The following is a 27,225-nucleotide window of genomic DNA, read 5'->3' as shown; positions in this document are numbered from 1 at the left end:
CTCTCTGGGATTTGGCAAAATTCAGAGGTTTGTTTGCAAAATGGAGCATTGAGAAAAGCCGGTAAAGGGGAAAAAAAGAGCAAACAGAATAATCTTCATAATTGTGCGATTTTATGTGACATGGATAGTTTCAGACATTTTATTAAACCATGGGAAGCTGGGATTGGCCAAAAGCATCTACAGTCCATTTGTCATGCACCTGGATGGATGATTGATGAAATAAGACGTAAACATGAAAAAGTACAGGTGTAAACTAAAAAAAACAACAATGTCGGCTGAATTCCTTTAGTTTGGGGGTTGTGGGATCGAGCATGTTTACATATTGTCACAACTTTAAAGGACTGAGCCGTGTGACGCACCTGTAATTACCTTTAATTAGAGACACCCGTGCTTATCCCACTTTACGTCAAATAGTTTGTTGTGAAAACCTGAAGACTTGCTGGTTTCTAAAGCCAGGAGCTTTCACACGCTGTGGTGTCGACACCCTGGAGAAGCTGTGGACAAAAGGTCGACGTCATCATCACTTTTTAATGTTGATATGACACCGTTGTTAGCAAACAGTTGCTTCTGTCCACAACCGGGAGTTCAGGAACAACATAATCATTCATTTGGAGCCACGTTTGTGTCCAAGCGGTGTCCACTGTCCACTCTCGTCTCGTTGCTCTCTCAACACTTGGGGGAAAGATCTGTATTTTGAGCTGCTACATTTTCCACTGTGTTCACCAGCTTGTTGTTGTGTCCCAGATGTTTGGTTCACATTATTAATTTTCACATTATTTCAGTATTTGACACCATTATAAAAAATAATTTCTATTAGGCAGCGCCAGCCAGTAGCAGAAGTCCCTCAAATTCATAAATAGCACTTGTTTCCTTTATGTAACACTGAAGGCGGCTTAGTCATAAGAGGACTGATCTTAAAAAAGAAAATGAGTGCTACATTCATGTACCTATCGAAGTATCGCACTAATAAATGAGGTGGTCTTCAGTTGAATTCAAGGCTAAGTTAGCTAATAAAACATAAACAGAAATTTCCAGATTCTTTCCCACTATTAAAAAGATGCACAAGCCCTAAGTTTCAGATTCACCTTTGATGAGTATCATGGAGACAAGGAGACACAAAACACAAAGGAGATCTGCCGTGACACACTATAAAACACCTTTATATACATTAGAAAAAACAACAAATGGCCTATTGTGTGGAATGGTACAAAATGTCAATCATACGTCACCTGTAAAGTTGTGGATACCTTTAAAACACAAGCGGAGGGGTTGGCTTGCAAACAAATACAAAAATAGTTCTGATTAAAATGCAGAGACACGGATGCACTGAAAATGAACGTCACTTGTTTTCCTTTCGTCGTCTTCCCACCTGTCCCTCAGACTCAACGCTTGTCAAACGACACGATGTTACAACGATCTCGACTCTGGTCTCTCAATTTCACAAATCCAGGACAGTGAGATTACTCAGAGGAAGGACGGAGAGGAAAGGATGCTGGGATTTTTTTTTTTTTAAGCAGGACTAAACCGGCAGGACTTGGATGCTTCGAGATTGTTGTTCAGCTGAGAAGTCGTCCTGGGTCAAACTGCTTCCCATGGTCTTCGGGTGCTGCACATCTGGCGCCGTTGATCTTTTTAGCTGGGAGGATAGTAGCCCTGGTTGTAGTTCCAGGTGTTCTGGTAGCCGTAGCTGCCGTACTGTGGTTGCTGGAAACAAATCACAACAGACAGATTAACGATACTTCTGTCACCGTTCGCCCATCCTGATTGATCGCCGCCGCACCGACAGGTTATCATCGTACCTGGTACCAGCTGCTGTATCCGCCGTAGCCGGCCTGCGCGCTCATGTCGGTGCCCATCATGGGTGGAGGGGGCGTGGTGATGGGGACATGCGGCATGGCGGGCGGGGCTTGTGAGGACACGGCAACAGCAGAGCCGTCCTCGCTTTTGCTGAGTTTTTCTGAATCGTCGTCTCTGCAGGTCAAACAATCGATCAACAGCAGGAACATCACTTCCACCCGTTTTTAACCTTCATTCTTCTTTAAGTTATGACTTAAAGATGTTTAAAAAAATATACTACTACTACTACTACTACTACTTACTACTACTTATATGTTCACAGATTTTTGAGCACTGATCTTATATTATCTCAAATGTTTCCATCAATTCATAAACCTAGAGAGAATATATATTTCACCTAATGACAGGTTACGTAAATGCAGGAGCTGTAGTTAAATCAATATGAATATTTAATCAGGACTTGATCAGTTTATCTTTAAAGGGATAGTTTAACATTTTGGCAAATTGGCCCATTGCCATAATCCCTATAGTCATAGCAGTAGGTTCGTTTCCTTTCATTGTCGGTGCAAGCTACTTTTAGAATGGCGGAGCAGAGCTGCGAGCTGCTCAGAGCTACGCTACGGAGGCTCATGGGATTTCTTGGTTTCCCTCATCAAATATAGCCCATAAATATATCCCTCATAGCGTGGTGAATGTGCAGGTCACAACTTGTCCACGAGAGCGTTTTGGAGTTGTTGGATTGTGTATTTGATGAGTTTGATAAGGGAAACTAAGAAATCCCATGAGCCTCCGTAGCGTAGCCACTTTCTGAGCAGCTCTGCTCCGCTGTTCTAAAAATAGCTTGCACTGACAAATAAAGGTAACGAAGCTAGTGCTATGACTATAGCGATTATGGCAATGGGCCAATTTGCCAAAATGTTGAACTATCTCTTTAAATAAAATTTTCTTCTCTTACCCATTTTCTGCTCCTCTCTTTGTTCCTCCGAGCTCCTTCAACAGCTTCTGGTGACCTTCATAGATCGACAGCACACTGCAGAGGACAGAGACAATGAGGTGGTGAACAACATCAGGTTTTACGTGACCAATCGGCTTTTAAACGTCTGTTAATGGGAGGACTTGTGTTGAACTCTGACCTCTGGATGGAGTTGCTGTAGTCCTCGGCGAACTGCAGGCCTCTCTGTGAGAGCAGGATCTTGGTGTGCGAGGCGAGAGGCGCTGCCAAGGCTCGTGTCACACAGGCCTGCACTGCCTCGGCCGAAGCCCAGGGGTCGCCCGACACCTCCAGCTCCAACAGGTTCAAGTGCAGTTTATCATTGTCCTGAGGCAAAGAGAGGACATTTAAAATAAAAAAGAGCACTACTGTTGGTTTTCAGTACCAGTACTACTACTACTACTACTACTACTACTACTACATTTAGCCTTTTTACTTCCAAGGCTTCAATTATCATTCACAGGAAAGTGATATAGCATTCACACACATAACTGATGAACAAATGTGACGACCACCATTTTTATTCGGAATAAAGGGCTGATCCGAATAAAAATGTGTCATGTAAACACGTCAATTGGAAGATTCTGATCGGATTCGGCTCGATCCGAAAGAAATTCTGTTCGGATCGAGAGGGGTGGTTTATACCGATCGTTATTCCGAACGAGGTCCATGTAAACACTTATTCCGATCATTACGTCCTTTCCCACTAGCGCGACACGGCTGTCTACACAGTTCTACTCGGTTCTTATTTATTTAGCCTATTCATTTTTGCTTTTACACACTCCAGTGTGACGTCCGACAGGAATCAAACCCGCTAAGTTTAAAAACACCCTGGCAGCAGCCACACGGATCTACTGAGACTTGTTATTCTGTCAGCTGAGTTAACGAGGTGGACGAGTGAGTTTGGAGCTGATGAGAGGAGAGAAAAAAGAGAGCGAGTAGTAGCCTACCGACCCGATATTGCCGTGTATCTCGCTTTCAGAGTAATCCGCTTCTTTCCCCACTCCCTGTCTGTTGTCTTCACCGTCTTCCACTGACGTAACTCCCCAAATTTCCAGAGCGCACATGGCTAATTAATATGCACGCGCTGTTTTGCATTGACCATAGTGTTTGGGTGTATAGAGGGCGGGATATGGCGTGTTCACATCCGCACTTTTCATGGGTCCGGTGAGATTTATCAGTGGCAGGAACAGTAGTACATGTTGCTGAGTCTGCTTAATAACGATATAGGAGTACAGCAACAGCTCTTAAAATCTGGCGCAGGTCCATTTTGAGTAGGCTACTGAATGGGATAAATTGAGCCACTTCCGCGTTTATTGGTTTGTTTACAGTAGTACAGGAAGTACAACTCTTCTTCTGCTGTTGTTTTAGGGAAAAAGACAGCTCTGCGCATGTCAAAATGCTGCTATTCTGAATAAAGCTCGGTGCATGTGTACGCACGTCATGATCGGATTATTTGATTTTGCGCCCATGTAAACAGTGGATTCGGATTTTCCGATCCCTCAAATTTTTAATCTGATTAAGAAAATTTGCGCATGTAAACACAGCTATTGAAGGGAAATTATTAACAGAAAAATGAATTAATTCACATGTTTGACTTTTAAAGCTTTTTCTTTAGAATTAAAGGTAGGGTTGGAGATCCAATTCTAGAGAGCTTTTTACAAAATAGTTTGAGATCCTCTTCACACTACGATTAGAGCCAATTAATTAAATGCTTTTTCACAAAAATGAAAAAAGGCCACGTAGCTCACATTAGGATTACATTGGGTCGCGCCGTGCGGGCAACACCTTTGCAGCTTCACGATGTAAACCCAATGCTGAACAAGCGTTGTGGTTTCCTGAGCTCTTGAGGCTTCAGAGAGAAGTCTGAGGAAAGGGGCTTGGACTTTTGACCTGCTAGCACTGTTTTTCAGGATCTCCAGCCCTCCCTTTAAGGGTTGAGAGGAGATGGGTCAGAAACAGTGATGCCTGTGGGCGTGTGAGTTCATCATCTCACCGGACTGATCTCCAGCGCCTCCTGTAAAACTCCCCGGGCTCTGGCGGGGTTCCTCCCCAGCTTCAGCAGCAGACGGGCCAGTTTGATGGAGTAGAAAGCGTGTAACGTGGGCTTCTCTTTGGATTCGGCCACCGCCTCCTGCAGCAAAGCTTCTGATTGGTCCAGATGGCCCGCTCGTCTTTCCAGAGCGGCCCTGCGGAGACGGACGACTGCCAACCCTGGCAGGTGTTTCTCCAGGGCCTCTAGCACTCGCCGAGCCTCGGTTAGATCGCCTGTTGGAGTTTAATGAACATGGTGGCAACTAAATGTGGCTGATGAAAAAGTATTGTTCTGATCAACATTAAGGTTTGAGGCTTTATGAAGTATTTGCTCTGACTGCTTTACACATGGGTTCCTATTTTGTTTAATGCTCCTACATGAAGAGGAACAAAAACATTTAAAAAAAGAATACATCTTTTGTTTAAAGACGTTTACTTGGCTTTGGGGATATGCAAAGAGTTGCCAAGTACCACTCAATGTAAACATGGGCTACTGTTTACATCATCCTTCTGTGTTAGTATTATGAAATTGTTGGTATAGGTGGAAAAAAATAAGACCTTTCATATCAATTTAACAATCAAGGCACATAAGTGAAAACCTGTGAAATACAACGGACTGAAATATCTTTGATAAGATAATTAAAAAAACTAACAGTAACCCAGAGATTATTTGATGATTTAATCCATATCCACATGTAGACATAAGGGTATTAATCTGCTATAACTAAATAGTCTTTAACCTCCCTTGGTATCACACCACACATATACAACTTGTCTATTTCACTGATCCATCAAACTGTGAGTCAAACCGCCTTAAGATATTTAACTTTTCAAAGAAAAGAACAAATGGCAAAGCCCGTGTTTGCACAGTGTGTTCATGTGTCACGCACCGTGCCTCTCCTCGAAGGTGGCCCACTGCATGTGGATGTTGGGTTTATACGTCAGGTGGATCTCACAGGCTCGTTTGTAAACAGCTCGAGCTTCGTCCACGCTCTGCGGCTCCAGGTACTGGATGTACTGAACGACACACACGCGTACGTTAGGTAGAGATTATATACACACACACACACACATCATACATACATGTGCTCTGGTGAAAGCTTCCTCCATATATGGGTCTCACACACACACACACACTCCATCTTACCCTGGTCCAGAACTCCTCGTACAGAGCGCAGGCGATCAGGCAACGCTCAAACAGGATTCGAACTCTGTAGTCGTCTTGGGCGACTGCAGCATCCTCTGAGACTTCCTGAGGTGGAGTCGTGACCTCTGACCCCTCTGTGGCTGCCTGGTTTGGATCTAATGAAGGACACGAGTGTCAAACCTACAGACGCTTTCAGACGCAAGCTGATGAAGCCACAGACAAAGTTGACAACAGACAGCATCGTCACCTTGCGTCGGGTCTTTGGTGTCCTTGTTGAGCTGAGAGGTTTCCCAGTCCAGGTAGGAGTGCCAGGCTCGCAGCTGGAGGCGGTCGAGCGACTTGACGTGGAAGTACGGCCGCTTGATCTGCACAATGGAGAGAGAGAGAGATCTGGGACTTAAATTATGATTATTGTGTTTCATTTCGCTCTTGTGCCCAGAAAAACATTTTTTTTACTCCAAGAGCAACAAAATAATATGACAAATCATATGTCAAGCCCTGGATTAAAGACAAGGAATACAGAAAATAACTTTGATGATTCAAGTTTCCAAAAGAAAAGAGAACTGTGAATAGAGGAGAGCAGGAGGAAAGGAATGTGGAGATTAAAAAGACATAATTAACAGGTCTGTGAAAAGAGAGGAGATAAACAACAAAAACAAACTCACAGCGTCTTCGTAGTGCCACCTCTTGCGAACTTCTCCCTCATTGTCCTGGTAAACTTTGTCCCTGCGAACCAGCACTTGTTCCCTTATCTTCTGCATCAGTTCCTCCTGCAAATGATAGAAAACAACCATCAATTCCACCGTCTCATCACCCAATTTATATCTTGCCAATATACATGTTTAAAGGGATGGTTCAATATTTTGGTAAATTGGCCCATTGTCATAATCCCTATAGTGTTAGGAGTAGGTTTGTTGTAAGAACAAAAACACACACATCCCAAAAACGTGAGGCTAGGTGCAGGTCCACAAAAGGAGATACAGGTAGAGAAAGAAGAAGACTGCACACTAGTTTTTGCTCCCGTGACAATTTATTGTCACACACCAAGTGGTAGCGTTTCGGACATCTCAGCCCTTCATCAGACAAGATGAAGGGCTGAATTGTCACGGGAGCAAAAACTAGTGTGCGGTCTTCTTCTTTCTCTAGGAGTAGGTTTGTTACCTTTAATTGTCAGTGCAAGCTATTTTTAGAACAGCGGAGCAGAGCCGCGAGCTGCTCAGAGCTACGCTACGGAGGCTAATGGGATTTCTTGGTTTCCCTCACCAAACTCATCAAATACACAATCCAACAACTGCAAAACGCTCTGGTGGACAAGTTGTGACCTGCACATTCACCACGCTATGAGATAATAACAGGACGTTACGAGATGGAGTCATTTTCGAGGTAAATGCAGAGACTGCTTGCTGAAAAACTGACCTTGACAAGAACGCGCATCAGTAGATTTGCATGAATTTACCTCTAAAACAACTCTGTCTCATAACGTTCTGTTATTATCTCATAGCGTGGTGAATGTGCAGGTCACAACTTGTCCACAAAAGCGTTTGAAGGAAGAAATTCCATTAGCCTCCGCAGCGTAGCTCTGAGCAGCTCGCGGCTCTGCACCGCCGTTCTAAAAATATCTTGCACCGACAATTAAAGGTAACGAACCTACTGTTATGACTATAGGGATTATGGCAATGGGCCAATTTGCCAAAATGTTGAACTATCCCTTTAACTACGTTAAGTGAGAACTGGTCAGGTGTAACTCACCGTGTCTGTGCCCTCAGGAGTGGCGGGCTCTTCCTCCCCTGGCGGCCGCTCCTTCTCCTCCTCCTGGGCCTGTTCAGCCCGCTCCGCCTTCTGGCTCTGGCGGCACAGCGTCCTCAGCTCCTCGTACTCCTCTGGAGAAAGAACGTCTTTGGGCTCGTGGCCGTTCAGGTGCTCCTTAAGCCTGACGGAGAGCAGGAGGAGAAACAGAAGGAGGAAGCAGTGTCCCGAGTGTGAATACTCAAAAGATTGTTGTGTGTGTTGACTGGAAGAAAAACTCCACTGTGAAAATGTATGGCACAGTGAAACACAGAGACGTTGGATAATGACTTTCATTTCCTCAAGTTATAGGAATATTTGTTATTAAACAACAAGGGAAATAACATTCATGCATTCACATCAGTATTTCTTCTCTAAATTTACTTCAAGATATCCTGGGTTATATTTGGCCTGTGTGTGTGTGTGTGTGTGTGTGTGTGTGTGTGTGTGTGGTCTCACTTGTCATAATGTGTGTTGTAGAGCTGAGTGGGCACTTTGAGGACTCGGTCCAGAACGGCTGCTGCGTTCTGCATGTTCCCCTGCTCCTTCTCCCACTCAACATACAGATCCCAGAGCCGGTCTGAGTGGAAGTCCAGACCTGCTGCCGTGACCGCGTCCTCAAACACACTGAGGGTAGAGATTGGAAAACCATCAAAACCTGAACACAACTCTCTGTTCTGCACCAAATCTCATCTGAGGTTTCTTTTTTAAGATCAAGTCTGAACAGAATATATTGAGAGTTGTCTTAGATATTTAATAAAGGGCAGTAAACTGGAGTTAATCCTGTAGTTTATCTGCTGTCAACACCAGTAGTTATCTCGGGCCCACGATCACGGAATCGCGGAATTGGCAAATTAACACGGAACTTGACATCATTTGACATCATTTGACTGAAATGCTGTTTTTGGGTGGAAGAGGAACTTATATCTGGGGAAAATTGCACAGAAGGAAATAAATCTGAAAAAAAAAATCAACAAGAAACTGGACACTAACCCCTCAGTACAGAGCTGAGCAGTGACTTGTATGTGTCAACTCAGCTGTTGTTTTGAAAATTCTGCCAACAGTCTGTTGACTAGAAGCATAAACATACATGCAATGACCAAACTAATATATTTATTTTACTGGAAACAGTTTACAGCTCAAGCATTAATATTTTGTTGGTACTCAAAGTACTTGTTATAGTGCAGTGTTATGCTGCATCATGCAGTATTTGGTTTGGAGGAAAAGTGGTGTTTATTTCTATTTAATGTGTGTACATTTTAGTCATTAACATTAAAAACACACTCTTTTTGGTAGTAAAATAAGAGTAAAAGGTAAAAAAACAGAACTTTCAAAAATTAACACGGAAAAAACGGAATTTGTGAAAAAATAAAACGGAATTTGGGAATAAATAAAATGGATTTTATAGGGTCCTAGTTATCCTGCTAAAACTTATTTCAGTAAGATTTATAGGGGCAAAGCATTTACATTTCCTCTTATTAATCTCTTCGGTTTGACTAAGACCCTCATGCTGACTGTGGTCTGGACCCAACTCACTGTAAACCAGTCTGCTCCTTTGAAAAGATGAAAAATTACAACAAAGAGTCTAAAATGTGTATATATACGCGTGGGAGTGTGCGTTTACCTGCGAATCCGCTTTGGTGACTCAGGCAGGTTCATGTCCAGTGTTCCCAGCAGCAGATTGATGTAGTGGATCCACAGATCGACACTCAGAGGAATCGCCTGGAGACCCTGAACACACACCTACCACAAACACACCGCAACCACACACACAGGTTCATAAAAAACAAAACAAAAACAAAAAAAAACACTTTGGAGAAGTCGGCAATGTCCAAACCGTAAACTCTTTACCTCCTCTGCTTTGGAGTTGTATCCCGCACGGCGCTCAAGATCAGCAAATTTCTTCCAGTAGCCGTAGCAGAGCGGGTAGCGGACGAGAAAGGCCTCCAGCGCTCTGCGTGACGCCGTGATGTGACTCTGAACAGGAGAGAGAAAACACAAGTCCAGATGTCAGACATGAGGCGACACTGGAGGTCAACGATCCAAACATTTGAGGTGATAATGCATCAATACGTAGTGACAATACGATGGTTTCCCACCAGTTCTCCGCCGTCTTTCCACACACACCTCTTGCTCGCAGTACTGCAGCAGGTCGGTCCAGCTGGTGAAGTCTTGGGGATTGTCGCTGGCGGCCTTCCACAGTCGCTCAAAGTCAGCAGGCAGTTCGCCCTCCTCGTCGTCTCCGGCCGGGGGCATGGTGTAGGGAGAAGGGTCGGGGTCCGCGGGAGCTTCGGGAGCCTCAGGAGCTTCGGGAACTTCAGGAGCTTCGGGAGCTTCGGGGACGCTGCCGTTCTCCTCCGACATCTCAGCCATCTCGATTGGAGGCGGCGCTGGAACCTCCGAAGCCTCCATGGCTAAAGAGGGAAGAAGATCACAGTCGGAGGAGTCATTCAGATAAATCTCCTTTATAAGCTTCTTTGATGCATCAAAATGTTTTCCCACAACGCCGGATATTTTTAATAAATCTGTGACCTGAAACCGTCTCTTGTCCTGAATGAACCTGATTCAGAATTTGAGGTTTTAAGTGAATATTTCTTAGTACAGTCAACAAAACCTCAGAAACAGTGGAAAATTATTCACCACAAATCCTAAGGTATTGTTCACAGTTTGGATTCAGGTTGTTTGAATTTGATTAACATGATCTAAAAACAACAAACTCTCAATGACAAACTGAATCTTAGTCATTTTTGCTTGATAATGACTTTGGCTAATACACTTGAACTCTAGAGCTGTGAGTAACAATTATATCATCATTACTCTGCTGATTATTTTTCACTCCTCGCTTTTTTTGTCTACAAAAAACAAACACTGTAGCCCAAAAGCCAGTTTAACATCTTCAAATGTCTTGGCCTAACCAAGAGCCCACAACAATAGTTTACTATCAGATAAAATGAAGAAAACCAAACAGCTTAGAGAATGTTAAAATTATTATTAAATGTGCTGATTAAAACTGCCAACAGACTGAACGATTAGCTTTATTTAACTCTGAAACAACGAAAAATGCTATTTATGAGCCATTTTTGCACCTCTGACAAAGGCTGACAACAGGACAAACTTGGGAAACCCTCTCTTGTACCTCCCTGCAGTGCACATTTTCACAATCACTATGCTAGAACGTTTTATTATGACACAAGAAAAATGCATTACCCAAATGAATGTAATGTGTGTCATGAATTAACTTTCAGACAAAACCTCTTTTTGCACTCATGCATGAATTAGAGTGAACTAGTAACAGTAATAAACAAGCTTTGATTTTTAAAATCTAAACAGACTTTTGCAACAGATTGATCTTGTATATACTGAGCAGTCAAATCAGTTGTTCAGCTCAACATGAGAGTAAACCTGCGGCTGATGACCTACACAGAACAAACACATCCAACAAAACACAAACACAGTCAGTCATTTCAGGGCTTTTATTCTCAACACCCTCTCTCTAATCCTGCACATGTTGATTTCATTCATAACAATAACATAGTTCAGGCTCCAGTATGTTCAGTTTTTATCTTTTATTTTTGGACCTAACTCAACTACTCTGTGATGAAACGTGATGCAGCCCTTTGTTGAGCACAGAGAGGGGAGTTAAAGTTGTTTCAGAGAGAGAGAGAGGCTGTGTAAGTTAGCTGCAATCACATTAGCTTAGCCTAGCCGCTCACGCTTTGCCCTGGAAACACAGCGCGTCCCGGCTGAAGCTTCTGCCCTGGACGTCCGGACGTGAAACCAGAGCACGGCAGCGTCCGTGTGAGGACCCACACCCGCACATTGAAACAACTCACACACGTTAATCAAACTAACCTGGAGACTCTTCAAGCTCCCCGTTGCCGCTCAGCTCCTCACCGCCTTCGGCCGCCATGATGGGAAACGTCTTGCCACGTCATCCAGGCGCGACAACAACTTGAACGAAAACTACAAAAAAAAACTGTAACTAATTATTTTTATTTTTTTTTTGCCTTTTAAAGGGACACAGAAACTGCGCAGCATTTGTTCTTTACAATAGAGGTCTCTTTTTTTTTACATCTTGCCCTGATTTTGTTCTCAAATGTTAAATTTAAACTGACTGAGTGCAGGCGTCGGGTAGTTGGATACTTTATTTTTCTGTCACTGAAAACCATAGACTGTGAAGCTGAAAACTAATACTCCTTCACTCCAGATATATATTCTACTCCTTTTGATTAATTTAGTTAAGTAAAAATAAATAAAGCAAACTGATACCGTATAACTGATCTGATCCGTTTTGCCTTTTTTTTCTTAGATATTTTTTCTACATATTTTTCAAAAAATTTAATTATGGGGAAAAGAAAATCAAAAGTGGCAATTTTTTAAATGTCCACTGTAAAAACTACTTGAGCCTCCTGTTGTTTATGTAGTTTTTTGTCTTGTTTGTAATTTGTACGTTCAGTCTAATAGTTTGATTTGATGTGGTAAAAAAAAAGGGGGGGAGGGATACAATAAGCTCATGTTTAACAGTGTATAACAGATTAATGTAATTGGCCAAAAACTGAATTGACTGAATGAAATAGTGATTTATTTAAGGGGTTACTCCAAAAAAATCTGGCATACATCTCAGTGTGACAACTAAGATGTTTGTGCATTATCCTAATGGATAGTTTTTTTAAGTTGTACTAACTCATGGATGATGTTGATGTTCAGCCAAGTGTTGATTTGTTTTAAAATAATAATAGTAAGCTCTGATACTTAAGTGTATAAAAGACATTATCTCAAGTACATTCAGTCAAAAACAGGGATTTCTTTTACATTTGGTCAACTTTATTTTCACTTGGTCTCATCTTTTAAAGTACATCTGACAACTTTGATCGACAGCTGAAGTCTGTTTCTTCACTTCCATTTCCACCAGTTCAAGCCATCACCAACAAAACTGCAGCAACATGTACATTTATGATCATAAAAACAATCAACGAAACAAAGTCAGAGCAACAAAACCCCTAAAAAAGGTCAGATGATTTGACTAGACACGACATAAACCCGAGTCTCCAGAGAATCATTTGAATATTTACGACTGCTAATTGTGCATTTAGGATTGACTTCCATGTAAATCAGAGGACTTTAAAAGGATATGGGAGTGAGATATTGGATTGGACTTGACCTGTTCATTAAGATCCAAATGACACAATGGAAATCCTGGACTGTCCTGCCAACTAATAATACATGAAATCTAAGTTTTAAATTTTAAGTTCTCACTTTTCCTCAAGTGCATTAAAAATAATCTAGTAAACAACGCTGGAAAAAGAACTTGATAAAACAAAACAAAAAAAAAAAGCACATCAACAGGATGATCCACACTGTCAGTGGTTCAGTCCCCCGAAGTGATTCCCACTGCTAAGTTTGTTCAAAAGAACAGCTGAAAATCCCCTCTCTGTGCAGCAGCTGAACGACCTGATAATTACTGCCGCGAAGCAACGATGATGATGATGATGATTCATTTCCATGCACCACAAATTCATCACTTGGGAATTCAGGGAGAGGCTAAACAAGAATGAACGGGCCAGGATTGGTAAGATTTCATTTTTTTTTTTTTTTTTTTTTTTACATTTGGCAGAATCAGGAAAAATAATGAAACTGCAGGATGAAAGTTTAATGAGCAGCCACAAAGAAGATTGTTGGCGAGCCCTCCCCAAACATATGAAATGTGGCACAAGTAAAAGAGGGAGGAGGTCTAGTGCTAACTGCGTTGATTGATTGAAGTGCTTACTGTAGCTTACGAAGAGGGATGGAATGAAAGTCTGAGGAGTTTCAAGTCAAAAACAGATATAGGGAATCACCAGCAGGTGGAGCATGTGCTTTGAGTGTGAACCTTCATTTTAAATGGCAAAAGGCTGACCCCACAGCGTCTTTTCTTTGGAGGCAGAGTGGATGGAAAACCAAATGGACAATAAAACAAAAAAATACAACAACAACCAAAAAAAAAAAGAAAAAAGAAGAAGTGCCTGAATGTTTTCTTTCTTAACCCCAAAGATCAATTACAACAATGATTTGAGTTGCTCAGTTTTTATCTATCTGAATAATGTGACAAACATAATTATCTATCTAGTAGTAACCTTTTTTTGTTAGGCTTTACAGTGTGACTGAACACAAGAGGGAAATGGCAGAGATGTTATGTGGCTCAATGTGACTAACATGGATTTGGGCGTCTGTGTGTGTAGGGCTGAAAACTGTATTTATGTTTTGAGTGTGTGTGTGTGTGTTTGTGTATGTGTGTATTTGTCTTCATTCTCCATGGTTGTTATCCTGTCTTGCTTTAGTTAGTCTTGGGTATCAGCGCCCTCCCTCCTCTCTCCTCCTGTTCAGTCCACTTCAGTCATTCTCTCTCTCCTCCCGCTCCTCCATTTCCATCTCCATGGTTACTGAAGCATCACGGTCCAGTCTGCCCCTGAGTTCATGCCAGGCTTGCGGAGAGTCAACACAGACATGGAGGCGTCAAAATCGAACTCTATCTGGCTCTCTTGACCATCTGTGAAAGGAGGAGACGGTATTAGAGGAAGCAAACACAGTCCATCAGACAATCTAATCTCAGGTTGTGATGCGACTCATCCAACGCAGAAACCAGGACCAAATTAAAACCCTTTAGACTAAATTAAAGCTGAGAAATATCAAAAGTTACGAAGGATGAAAACTGCAAACAAATTCATCTTTTTTATTCAACCTGGAATGTTTTTTTTTTCTTAGAAAAGTTGAAGTTAAGACAAAAAACAAGACAAATACAAAATTGCTAATTTGAGGAAGTGAAGCCTGGCAGGAGCTGGTGTGTTGAAAATTAATAAATAGGTCCTAAAAAGTCAAGATGGCACCTATATTAACAGATTTTCACACCAACACCAGTTTGGAGCGCCTGTGTTATTGGACCATTGCTGAGTAACGCTGGGGTGCGATTTATAACAACTTCAGAAACAGATTATTATGTGTGGAGTAACGGTAAAATAAATACATTAGATAAAGTAGCTATTCAAGAAATATCCATCAACCATCTCTTTTTTATACTATGTTTACTTGCATTTAGCTTCATATTTGTTATAATATTGCTCCGATTATTGTACTGTCGTGTGTTTTTGATTAGACTCATCAACAGAATGCAATAAAACCTGTTGATCTGCCTCATGTGAAACAGATCAAGGCATTTCAACAGATTTCACTCACCAGCAGCTTTAAGGGTAACCTTGCTGGGTTTACTGGCTCCCAGTATGACGATGCGTTCAATCCAGGAGCGGGTCGTAAACTGGGAATCTGGAGCCAGGTTACTGTGGACCAAGCAGAGACATGACGGTCATGGTAGGTATTATAATACAGACACAGCAGGGTTTCCCCCAGTGTATTATAAGCCTGGCGGGCCGCCAGGCCTTACTTGCCCCCCCGCCAGGCTAAGCATCGTTTATTAATTTTTTTAATCAGTTTTTATACTCAATAAACACGTGATCAGGTGTCTTTTTCATCACCTGACAACGTCACAACTTCGTCGCACATAACGAGACACGTCACGGACATCATGCTCATCAGACAATAGACAGCATCAGACCGCTGCTTCACCAGCTGACCGAGAGGACCGCACCGAGTCCACGTTAACGTGAGCCGAGCCGCAGCTCCAGAGGCTCGGTCAGCTGCTGTAGCAGCTGTTAGCTGGTAGCTGTTAGCACGTCGTCCCCTGCAGCGTCAGAGCTCCAGACTCCTGTGAGCCGCGGGGCTTTGACCTGATGTGAAAATGATCCATTGTTTCATTTTTCAGCTCGTAAAGTTCGCGATCACACACGTTTGTTCTAGTAGATCCGTGAGTGTCACGTTTCCATGACGACTGACCGAAAAAAGAGCGTGGTACGTCATGTGCACGTGACTCCAGATGTAAAAAATCTCGGAGCAAAATAAAAAAACAAAACAAAACAAAACAAAACATGGATGATGGATCTATAATACATCCATGGAAATAAGGCTAGATTTTAACAATGGAGACACCAGGCAGTTGTTTTTTAGTTTTTAATGCAAACAGTTGATGTTATTTATTTAAATTTTTTTTTATAATTATAGTTATTAGGCCTACTTTTTTTGTGGTTGATTGAACAGCATTTCAAGAGTGCCTTTCTGCAAGACTCTGCTATAGCTGGTGTTTAAGTTACATAAAGTCTTATAATAACAAATGTTTATGATAATATTTTCAAATTTCTAGTCAACTTTTAACATGGATCTTAAAGCCTTATGGAATCACACCTGCTAAATGCTACTGCTCCATTAATGAATCTGTTACCTACAGGGCCCTGCCATCGGTCAGGGTCAGGCCCCTGTCACAAAAACACGCTTGGGCACCGGTGGCCCGCCGATGGGCCGCTGGTGCCACCCTACCACCGGGCTTAACAAGTTTTCTGGGGGAAACCCTGCACAGTGTAATTTCATACGTTTGATTAAACTAAATATTTTGATTCACTGTCCTTTAGCTCACTGACTTTCTAATCCATTGTCATGTTCACAGTGAGTATTTGCACATTTGTTTTCTCTGCTTACTTTACTTCAATTAGTTTTTAATCAGCTCAAACTGTGTTTAAATGTGTTAAAGAAATAAAGCTGACATTATCACCTCCAACCAGCATCCGTCTTCAGTTAATAAGACTAATAATAATTTTGTGTTTGATAATAAAAGATGTAAGCCATGTTGAAAATTTGGGGTCCATCTCTGTGTACAGTATATTGTTACTTAAAGGGATAGTTCACCCAAAATTGAAATTTCACTCATTATCTACTCACCCTCATGCCGACTAAAGGCTGGGAGAAGTTTGAGAGTCCTCCGTGCCTCGAAGCTCCTCTTCCCGGTTTGTCAAATTTGGACGAACTGGGAAGAGGACAGACCCTGGTTCGTCCAAATTTGACGAACCGGGAAGAGGAGCTTCCGCTACAAACAAGCTTGAAAAATAGACTTTTATTTTTTTTTTTTCGGGGCAATTTCGCATTTCGGGGCTTCAATACAAGACGGACATTACATACGAGCAGCATAGAGGTATTTGGATGTTTTTTGGTGTGTCTTTTTGTTACAAAGACAGTTGGTATCCATTTGCAACCGTTACATGGACATGCACTGCTACGCCGAGACCCCCTGTAACTCAGAGAAGGCACGGGGGACTCTGAAACTTCTCCCAGCCCTTAGTCGACATGAGGGTGAGAAGATGAGTGAAATTTCAATTTTGGGTGAACTATCCCTTTAAAGTGAGACAGTGTCTTCCACTGAACTGAGACCAAGAGAATATTTATCATCACTTACACAGAAGAGAGGTTGTTGTTGGCGAAGGACAGCCTCCTGTGGATGAACTCCTTCTTTTCATAGTTGAACGTGTGGCCGTCGTCTATGTAGAGCTCACCCTCAGCCGTCCTCTGTCAGACAAGAGGAACAAAACTTTAAAGATGACAACTTGTCCTGTGGCGCGCAGCACGTCAGAGCAGCAGCAGACGTCATCTGTGTCTTACCTGGGTGTTCAGAGCCACGTATAGAGTGTAGGGATCGTGCTCCATGCAGGTGGAGGACCTGCGAACCCGAAGTTTCCTGGGGATGATGGAGCCACCTCTCTGGAAAACGGGGATCTAAAGACAGAAGGTTTCATGTTAGAACCAGGGGAATGAAGAACAATACTAGCTATTAAAAAGGATGTGGAGAGGGACTTCAAATGTATGAGTATCATTTCACACAGTTCATCTTTGTGTGTGTGTGTCTTACAGAGCTCATGGTAACAGGGATGTAAAGGTTCTGGGCGCCGTTGTGCTTCTGGAAGGTGTGGACATCAAACCAGACCTAAGGACACACACACATAAATACATTCAGGTAAGACAAGGTTCAACTAATAACAAGTCAAATCTGCAGATATGCTGTCAACAAAGAAATCCTGTTAAAACAAAAACAAAAAAACCCCACCTAAACACTAAAGACAGTCTAAAGACCCAGGAAAGATACAGTAACTCCTGGTTGTGTTTAAACCTGTGTTTCCTCCTCTTACCTCATCTTTACCAGGCAGGTAGGCGGTGACTCCCCTGGCTCCCTCCTCAGTCACTGGGTGCACCAACAAGTCTCTCCCTGGAGGCAAAGTTAAGTAACTTCAATTGAGTTGTAACCGTCATCACTTGATTTCAAATTTCAACTCTTGTTTGTCCACTTCTAACTCAGCAGCTCTCACAGCGAACAGGCCTGTTTCACACACAACTAATGTCAAGATAACGCTTCTTGCAACAATACACAGTTTGTTGATCAAATGAAATGAGTCAGTGCACAAACACACTGATAAAAAAATATTTCAGTTAAGGTGGAGGAAAACATTCATTTGTATTTCTCACCAATCAAGAATTCGTCATCCAGAGCGAAAGTAGCAGCGTCCAGAGGATACTCCACCCACAGCGGTCTGCAACAGAGATGCACATGTGAAGAAAACCTCTAGGGATTTACGAAAGCTTTATCCTTGGGTCATGAAATTTGCAGTGAATACATTTAGCATTATTTGTAGTATATACAATTATTTAGTTTAACGGACTGTTACGCATAATTATAATGCAAATCTTAAACCTAAACCAAGCAAGTATTGATATCTAGATTTTATCATTTTAACTGAAACTGCCATTTAAAAGTTTTCATGAAAGAGACAAACGCAGCTCTTCTCTGCCCCGTCCTCACTCACCTCATGACGGGCTGTCCGGTGCGGTGAGCCTGGTAGAACTGCTGGTACCAGTAGGGCAGGAGAGTGTAGCGCTGGCGCACCGCGTCACGGATCAGCGCCATGTTCTCTGGACCAAAGAGCCAGGGCTCGCGGCGAGGGGTGTCCAGGTGGGCGTGTGCCCTGAAGAACGGTTGATAGGCTCCAGTCTGGTACCAACGCACCAGCAGCTCAGGGCTCGGGGTCTTGAAGAAGCCACCAACGTCAGCTGTGAAGATGGAGAAGGTGACACGGACTCAATAACCTCTTGAGATCTTCTGTCTTTATAGATTATGAGCAGAACTGAAATAATAATTAATAATATTAATTCAAATGTGCAGCATAACGGTTCAACATCACTGCAGCTAGATTACACAGGGAATCTGTGCTGTCTGTTAAGTGATTTATGTTGTGCATGTTTTTATAGGCTGATGTTGCAGATAGTGACTTGTTACGATTGAATATAAAGAGCAACAGGGCTGTAACATCGTTTCCAAAGACATAAACCTGCTATTAAACTTTCCAACTTGTTGGAAAAGTCACAACATCTTTAACTCTGAAAAACTCTTAAAATATTCAGTCAGACTTGTTTGTTGCTGAAACTCTATTCAGCCTAACTCAAACATGGTGCAATAAAACAATAAGGAGTTTTATAAGTTAACCATCACCATCACCCGTCAGATTTTCACCTTCTATGAGGTGTTTGTGTGTCTGTATTGTAAAAACCTGCTGTGATGTGAAGTAGGTTCAACCCCAGTCACGGCAACAGTAGGAATCTTTTTGACGACAATTTAAATCTCATTAAATCTATTCGAAAATAGCTCACGCAATCAAAATCACCTGATCTGAAATTGGTCATTTCACACAAGCCAACGGGAGGAACAATGAGTTCAGCAGCAGACGGAAAGTGTGATGATACTCACCACCACAGAAAGAGATGCCAACCAGGCCCAGACTCAGACACATGGGGATAGAGATCTTCAGATGGTCCCACTCAGCAGCGTTGTCTCCAGTCCACACAGCACCTGCAGATGGAATAATACATTCTTGGTGTTATTGGAATTCATTTTTAATGGTAGACTTTACTTTAGTGTCATTAAAGTTCATAAAACATTCAGATTATTAATCTTGGCTATACAGTTATCCTCCATTGATATCGTGTCAGACTGTTGGACACTTCACAGTAAGATCAAGTAATTACTGGGCATAACTCACAACAAAGAGAAGTATATTCAGCACAAGAGAACTATTAAATGTGTGCTGGTTAATTTCATTAGTGTGTTTTCAAGGATAAAGTAAAATGAGGTGGTGTTGAGGATGAGTGGTGAAAGCAGTGACTCACCGTAGCGCTGTGACCCAGCAAAGAAGGCTCTGGTCAGAACAAACGGCCGCTCCACTCCTCCTGACCTCTGGACCAGACCCTCCGCTGTGGCCATTTGCTGGAGGTTACACATAATAATCAGTTAAGTAAAGCGAGAGCAGTTTGTAAAGAATTAACAGTAGAATTGTACAGTATCTCTAGGTAAATCTTAAAATGTAATATTCCACATTTCATTAATTCCCACCGTTTGAACGGTAATCGTATATTTTTCTACCTATTGAGAGCTGCATTAGGCCGTTTTTGTATTTTGTTCAGATGACTCGTGTGCACTCACCACATAGAAGCCATACAGGTTGTGCACGTCACGGTGCTCCCAGACTCCGTGCATCGCATCCTTGTGCATTGTGACCTCCGGCCCGTTAAACACCGACGGCTCGTTCATGTCGTTCCAGGTGTACAGGTTCTCCATGGAGCCCTGGACAGAGGCCCACCAGAAAATTACCTCAGGGTCATTGTTATCAGAGAGAGTTACACTAAATCCTCGTCATCTTCGGTATCTCACCTCATACTGATCGTAGGCGAACATGCTGGCCCACCAGGCCCTCATGTCTGCACGGGTGAAGTCTGGATAGCCGGCGCTCCCTAAAGCACGTCATACAATTATGAACTGACAATCTCGTCACTACAACTTTAATGTTTTTCTCTGAATACACAGTTTCTACATAGCTTCTGGTAATTCATTTAGACTTACCAGGCCAGCACCAGCCCTCGTAGTCTCCTCCATCTTTATTCTTTATATAGAAACCCCGAGAACGGATTTCATTGTGGATCTTGTAGTTGCTGTCTACTTTGATATGAGGGTCCACAATGGCCACCATCTATTAAAAAAAAAATGAAAAGGAAATTGAGCAGAAAGTCTTAAAGGTATAAAATCTTCAGTTAAGAAATCTGATTACAGGCTGGTTAACTGATGTAGGGTTTTATTTTTTATTATAATCCACACCTTGCGTTTCTTGTCCATGAGACCCTGCAGCATTTCCTTCGGTGACGCAAACTTGTGTGGATCCCAGGTGAAATAGCGCTTGCCGTCGGTGTGCTCGATATCCAGCCAGATGAAGTCATAGGGAATGTCGTGTTCGTCGAAGCCTGCGTCCACCGCCTGCACGTCCTCCTGGTCGTTGTAGTTCCAGCGGCACTGGTGGTAGGCCAGGGAGGACAAGGGAGGGAAGGACTGAGTGCCTGAGGGACGACATGAGAGGTAGAGAAGACAACAACCACAGGAAGGTGAGACTGGGGAAGTCAATCAAAACCTGACGAGGCAGTAAAACACATTTCTGAGCGACTCATCCATCTTTTTACCTGTAAGCGAGGCGTACTGAGAGAAGACATCTTTGGGCGTTGGTCCGAGCATAATGAAGACATCGATGATGCCGCTTTCAGAGATCCAACGCACATCGGTCTGTGGAGTCTCACTGGAGCCCTGAACATAATCCAGCATTTTTCCAAACACCGTCTGGGGACGGAGCAAGGACATAAAAAAATCTGTGATACTGTACAGACACTCATCATGGCCATTTCAACCGCCATGCAGTCACAAAATGCAGTTCAACTTCATTTACTTCAAACAAAAAGGTTTGTTTTTTGTATATTTTTTGGCCTTTTTCATGCCTTTATTTGACAGTACAGTTGAGAGAGACAGGAAATGGGGAGGCAGAGAGATGGGGAATGACACACAGGAAAGGGCCGTCCCATGTGGGATTCTAACCGCCTGCACGAGGACCACAGCCTCGACACATGGGGCGCCTGCTTAACCCACTGCGCCACTAGGCGCCCCAAACAAAAAGGTTTGTTGACTGGAAAAGTTTCTTCATTAATAAAACTCCCCTACCTTTCCAGCTGTGTTGGAGCTGATGTCCACCCAGGTTTCAGCAGCATTGAGCCAGAAGATGCCGGTGGTCCGCTGGGCGTTGTGGGCCAACATGACCGGGACGGCCCCGTACAGAGCCATAGGGTTAAACAGCTCATACTGGAACACGTCCAGGTTGTAGAGCCGATATGGATCTCCATTACTGAAACACACAAACACACATGCACGCTTGACCCAGAGCTGTGAAGACTACACTAATAACTCTAGTCAGACTAACTTTCTGAATGTGAAAGACGACTTGCTCGTTGCCACTCACTCTGTTGTTTTGAGCCTGAGGGTGTCTGCGTGCTCTGGGATGCCGTATACGTGCTCAACACCCGGCAATGAGAAGTCTAAACTAATAGCAGATGGACCTGTGGGGCGGGAACATCCAATAATCAGTCAGGAGGCAGCAAAATGAAAAAAAAAATCACAAAGTAGTAATTCTTTTGTTCATATATATAATGATCTCAGCAATTTTACAGCTGAGATCACTACATTTGTCTGAGGAACACGTTGCCACCAGGTAATTAAAATGCACACAGTCAGATGATAAGGTACCTGTAATTACACTAAAATGACCCATAACTGAAAATATAATTGACTTTACCATTAGGTTTGCCGTCTGAGTGTGATTTAAATGTTTCCTCCCACATCCCGTCTTCTACTTTCTCTTCTTCTTCTTTGGCTGCCTGTCAGGTGAACAAGTCATGAAGTAATTTAACAAGGAGACAGTGTACAAGTGGTGTATTTATAAAAGAGGGCAAGACATTGTCGACTTAAATCCTACTAAATGTACTTTAGTGTAGCAAGTACCTCGGCCTCGTTAGCTGGATCACCCTCTTCTTTCTTCTCGGCCTCTGGCTCTGCCTGACTGCTCCATGGCACAGACGGTGGAGGGCGAGGAGAAGAGTGGAGAGGAGGGGGGGGGATTCACAGGAAAAAGAAATGTGTGTCACTTTGACAGAAACACCTCGTCTTGTGAAGAGTGACAATATACGGGAGTATAATAAGTAAACGATGATGAAAAGGAAAAGGACGCAAAAACAGGGAGGTTGGTGACTGCCCCCTGATTCCACACCAACAACTAACAGGTACTCTACGAGGTGTTGAATGACTTAACATTAATGACAAAGGGGATTTGAGCAACTCCCTGCCTTGTGGCTATTTCAAGCTAGGCATCATGGGACAGGAGCTCTAGAGGCTGAAACATGTACCACCCAAAAGGCTCCTTTAAAAAAAAAAAAAAAAAAGGACCAACTGATACCTATCCGACATACACCAAGACATAATCCAGGCCATGGTGTAGCACAAAAGAGCCTTTTCTCACAGCCCTGAACTGCAAATACTTCTCGTTAGTCACATACACAGCTGTCAAAGTGAATGATCTGTGTGTTTTTATAAGTGTTTGCTCCTTTTTTTAAATCTCATATGAAAATACACAAGAACATAAACACAAGTATAACCACAAAGAGAGATGTTGCTGTTGGGTTTGGGAGGTGAGCAGCAGCGATGCCCGCGGAGAAGGCAAAAAGCTTTCTGGTGGGACGCAGACTAGATAATTGCAAAGTCCTAAACGCCATCGCTTCTTCGACTACTGCGGTTAGTTCTCTCTGTAAACTGAGCAAGCGGCGAGACAAATCAGTCAACACAACTAGTCAAGACCCAGTCGGTCATGCAGTTGCAGTGTTAGATCAGTTATCAGACGAGCTGCTGAAGTGACACTACGAGGTGTGTGATTCAGATCTGACAGAGAGGGGGGGGGGGGGGGGGGGGGGGGGGTGCAGCAGCAGACCCTGCAGCAGCAGACCCTGCAGCAGCAGACCCTGCAGCATAATCTTCCAGTGAAAGTGTTTTTCTGATGATCAGGATGATTTATTTTTTGTTTCATGAAATTAAAATGACTGTTGCTATGTAAATTATCCTTACCGACTGTTTAACTCGGGATCAAACCAAACAGCGGCCATGCACACACTCACCCACACCCACCAACTCTCTTTCACACTCAGTCACATTGGAGGGTAAATACAGGAGGTAGTGTGATGGGAGCCCCTACATCTTATGTCACTATTGGCAGCATTGGCACAAGGAACAGAATACACACTTACAAATCTTAAGGGTGTTTACCTAGTGAATACCCTCTTGATATTATCCCACACGCTAGCCACTGTGCTAGTTACTTTATAGGAGAAACTAGGATGATAGGGAGAAGAGGACAAAACAACGAGTCAGAGACAATACTCAAAAAACAAACCATTTCATGGGAACAAAAATAGAAATCATCCACTGAGTGAGAACGTGGATTCAAAAGAGCGGGCTGGTATTTGTTTAAAAAAAACCTGTGTGAATTAATTGTGTGGTTTTCTCACGTGTCCTTGCGCATCCTCAGGTGCTCGAAGGCCAGCAGGCCACGCGAGTTCAGCGACATCAGCACTTCGCGTCCCTCCATGATGTCCAGTCGGAAGGGCCGGGCACTGACGATGACCCTCTGAGACTCGGCGCCCAGCGACAACACCACCCCGTTCTCGTCTTGAGACAAGAGAGACAGGCTGAGGGCAGAGAGAGGAGATGAGCGTCAAGAGAGGATTTCCTTTTGAGTAAGAAAAGTGAGAATAAAAAACTAAAAAGAACTCAATTACAACCGTCTTTTATTGTCAGTCTATTATCTGCTCTCGTCTGTTATTACACCCTACTGTAGTCAAACTGAACTTCAAGGCTACAAGTTGGAAATGATTGTGAGATAAAGCCAGACAGCAATTATGTGAATAGGCTGGCTCTTTTTCAAGTGGTCCCTTTTGTTTCAGAGGAAGAATTTATATTCAGAGTTTCAGCTCTTCAACACTCCTGTCGTCTCTACAGGAGAATTATGCCTCAACTGATGCAGTGGAGCTCGTTTTGTTTCCACGCCATATTTAGAGCCAAATAAGATGCTTTTTTCATGTTCTCTTTATCTGTTGTGTCGTACTTAAATCACATCTCCCAAGAGTCACGTTATAAGTAATTACACATTTACCTAATAAGCCCTTTTTTTGGTTTACAGCTGACATTTAACTTGTTATAGTACTAAAAACCCAAGTGTCTCCATAAGTCCTTGAAAATGAAGCACTAAAAAGGATATAATGTTATAATTTATGCCTGAGTTTCTCCGACTGTGACATGTCACATATAAGGTAGGTATATTAACTTTGCCTCTTTCATATTGAAGCCTTTCATGCTCATTTTTTCACCTACAGTAAATCTGAAAGAAAATTCTGGAAGGAGGACCCCACCCCACCCCTCCCCACACACACAGTAAGTCTTTTTTTTTCAAAGTCTAATTCTGTAACATTACAGCCTCCACCTACCCACTCACACCACAGAGTTAGTAACTCCAAAGGGAGACTCACGGCTCAGTAGGTGGCTCCCTGATGAGCACGTCAGGGACCTCATAGCGAGGCTTCAGCGGCTTCAGCTCGTTAATCTTCACCCTTGTTATGTTTCCCTGGAGACGGTAGAGCTCGAGCAGCAGACGCACCTGAGAATCAGACACATAGAGATAGAGGCAGAGGGTGACAGAGGAATTTCATTTGTATCTGACAAACTATGAAACAGGGGTTGACAAACGGGTTCAGCCAAGGGCCAGTTTTCTGCAAAATACTTGGGATTGATTTGTCATATTAGACATTTAATACCCCAAGGAAGGAGGAAAAACTGGCACCTGACGCTCTAATGACGGTATGTTACATTTTCCTGCAGCTTTAGTAAGCAGAGGAGTCATTGTGGAAAAGGGGATTAATATCCACTGCAAGAAGACACGTTGGCCTTGCAAGACTTTGTGTCAAACATTGAGAGCCTTTTACCACAGTATCAACTGCTTTTTTTTTTAATGTGTGATTTACCTTGTTGTTGTCGTTGATGAGCTGCAGGGTGAGTCTGGTGTTGGTCAGCTCCATGGTCTCCAGCAGGGCTCGGTAGGGAGACTCACCAGGCTTCAACGCTCGCTGACGCCTGATGGAAATGTCAGTAACCAAGAGTTTATTTTTTGTTTTTTTTTACCCTGACAAGTTAAAACTGTATCATCTTGCACTCACTTGCAGAAGGCACTCTGGTCACAGGTCTTGAAGTTGCCCCTGTCCACAGCCCACGTCCCACTGAGGCACACGGCCAGCCACAGCACCAGGACAGGCGCCATCCTGTGAAGAAAACCAAGGAGACAGTCAGTCTTGATTTAAAACCAGATCACTTCTCCAAATGCAATGAGTCACATTTGGTTGAGCAACACCGGAGCCAAACTACAGCAGCAGCACATACACCGGAGTTGCACAAAACCACACTCGGACTTTGATCCCTCTATGGAGGTAAAATGTGCCAGAAAAAGGTCACCGTTTCCCTGGTAGCAGCTACACCCCGCATATATTAACGTTTAAAAACACCAATGCCGAGGATTGCATTCTCATATTACACCCATGCAGAGATTTATCCCAGGCCCCCACACTCCTCCTGTCAAAGCCGGGCGATGTGATGTGTCTGAACTAATGCCAAGAGACAGCATTAGCTAGCGGCTAACACCAGCTAGCTCACACAGCCAATGAGATTTATGGATTTTTCGACAGAACACTAGAACTCATTATTACTATGGCAACGGTGGTGCATTACTCATTAACGGTCGACGTATCACCTGCTTGTCTGATTGCGTTGTTATCGTAATTCACCTCTTTTGGACAGCACAGGATGTCGTGCTAACAGGAGGACTGACTGTCAAATCGCTAATTCAATTGAGGGGGGGGGATCTCGACTTTTCCCAGTATGATTTTCCTTCCTATCGCCCGTTAAACCGCCCGAAACAAAACAGCTGCTGACCCGTTTACCGAGTGCGCACCCGTGGGCGTTAATCCCCGGTTTCCCCGGCACTGATAACGCATCTAACAGCCGTTTAATTCAGGATGAAAGAGCGGAACTGCTTTGTCTTACCTCTCAGTGAAGGAGGCCATCTTGATTATCCTCCCGCTTAGCTCCGCCCATTTCACTCCGCAACAAAGATCGTTAAAAAGCGAGAGTCGCCACTACGCAACGGAACCAGCCGTCGTGCGTCTTCGTATGAACAGATGACACGTCATCCACAGAGAAGTGCACACAGTGTACAAGGCAACGGGAGCACGTGAACAGTCTCATGCAATCCAACACAATAGGGCTGCAATAAATCAGGACTTTGTAAACCTATAGCCTGACAATAATTAGTAATTCATCAATCACAATGATTTTCTAGACCAGGGTTGTCAAATGCAACCGCGGCCCGACACAGGGTCCAATCCAGCTGTGAAAATTAAATAGAAGAGGCATTATATTGTTGCGATTGCACAATTCTTTCTTTTTTTAAAAATCAGGTTTTTCCACACTGGTTTGCAAAAGGATAGTTCATTAACTCTAAACATCTTAATAATACTTGTACTTCTTTGTACTAAAACAAAATGAAAATGTTAGAGTTATTGTTATTTATACGTTATTATGCTATTATTTTACTGGTTTGGCCCTCTTGACATC

The 27,225-nt window shown here is 43.1% G+C and overlaps 2 protein-coding genes across 7 annotated transcripts; both read right to left on the bottom strand.

The window, feature by feature from the left end:
• Nucleotides 1-1,132: 1,132 nt before the first annotated feature.
• LOC146979677 (pre-mRNA-processing factor 39) lies at nt 1,133-11,687 on the bottom strand. The gene is made up of 15 exons (XM_085789660.1): nt 11,607-11,687; nt 9,882-10,168; nt 9,606-9,731; nt 9,379-9,497; nt 8,214-8,381; nt 7,719-7,899; nt 6,635-6,739; nt 6,217-6,334; nt 5,970-6,124; nt 5,713-5,839; nt 4,785-5,056; nt 2,931-3,115; nt 2,753-2,827; nt 1,800-1,971; nt 1,133-1,704 (listed from the first exon to the last, which is right to left on the bottom strand). Exons 1-15 carry the CDS (start codon nt 11,662-11,664, stop codon nt 1,633-1,635), a joined length of 2,220 nt encoding a protein of 739 aa, XP_085645786.1. The 5' UTR covers nt 11,665-11,687; the 3' UTR covers nt 1,133-1,632.
• Nucleotides 11,688-12,556: 869 nt separating this feature from the next.
• ganabb (glucosidase II alpha subunit b) lies at nt 12,557-26,686 on the bottom strand. Of its 6 annotated transcripts, none has more exons than XM_085789655.1 (25): nt 26,397-26,686; nt 25,776-25,877; nt 25,584-25,692; nt 25,092-25,219; nt 24,075-24,254; nt 23,833-23,898; nt 22,522-22,579; nt 22,316-22,397; nt 21,983-22,079; nt 21,688-21,868; nt 21,159-21,312; nt 20,803-21,038; nt 20,551-20,677; nt 20,362-20,441; nt 20,134-20,274; nt 19,821-19,917; nt 19,402-19,503; nt 18,464-18,707; nt 18,126-18,190; nt 17,792-17,868; nt 17,515-17,589; nt 17,268-17,381; nt 17,065-17,174; nt 14,964-15,064; nt 12,557-14,280 (listed from the first exon to the last, which is right to left on the bottom strand). In XM_085789655.1, the coding sequence occupies exons 2-25, from the start codon at nt 25,874-25,876 to the stop codon at nt 14,171-14,173; spliced, it is 2,835 nt and encodes a 944-aa protein (XP_085645781.1). In that variant the 5' UTR covers nt 25,877; nt 26,397-26,686; the 3' UTR covers nt 12,557-14,170. The 6 variants fall into 6 exon arrangements, with proteins under 6 accessions (XP_085645781.1, XP_085645779.1, XP_085645780.1 ...); XM_085789653.1 differs by having other exon boundaries at nt 26,656-26,686; XM_085789654.1 differs by lacking the exon at nt 26,397-26,686 and adding an exon at nt 26,363-26,381.
• Nucleotides 26,687-27,225: the final 539 nt, after the last annotated feature.

This window comes from Trachurus japonicus, chromosome 10 (assembly GCF_045865225.1).
Source record: "Trachurus japonicus isolate A0001 chromosome 10, Traja_1.0".
In the NCBI taxonomy this organism is placed as follows: Eukaryota; Metazoa; Chordata; class Actinopteri; order Carangiformes; family Carangidae; genus Trachurus; species Trachurus japonicus.
This window is presented reverse-complemented; position numbering and strand designations above follow the sequence as displayed.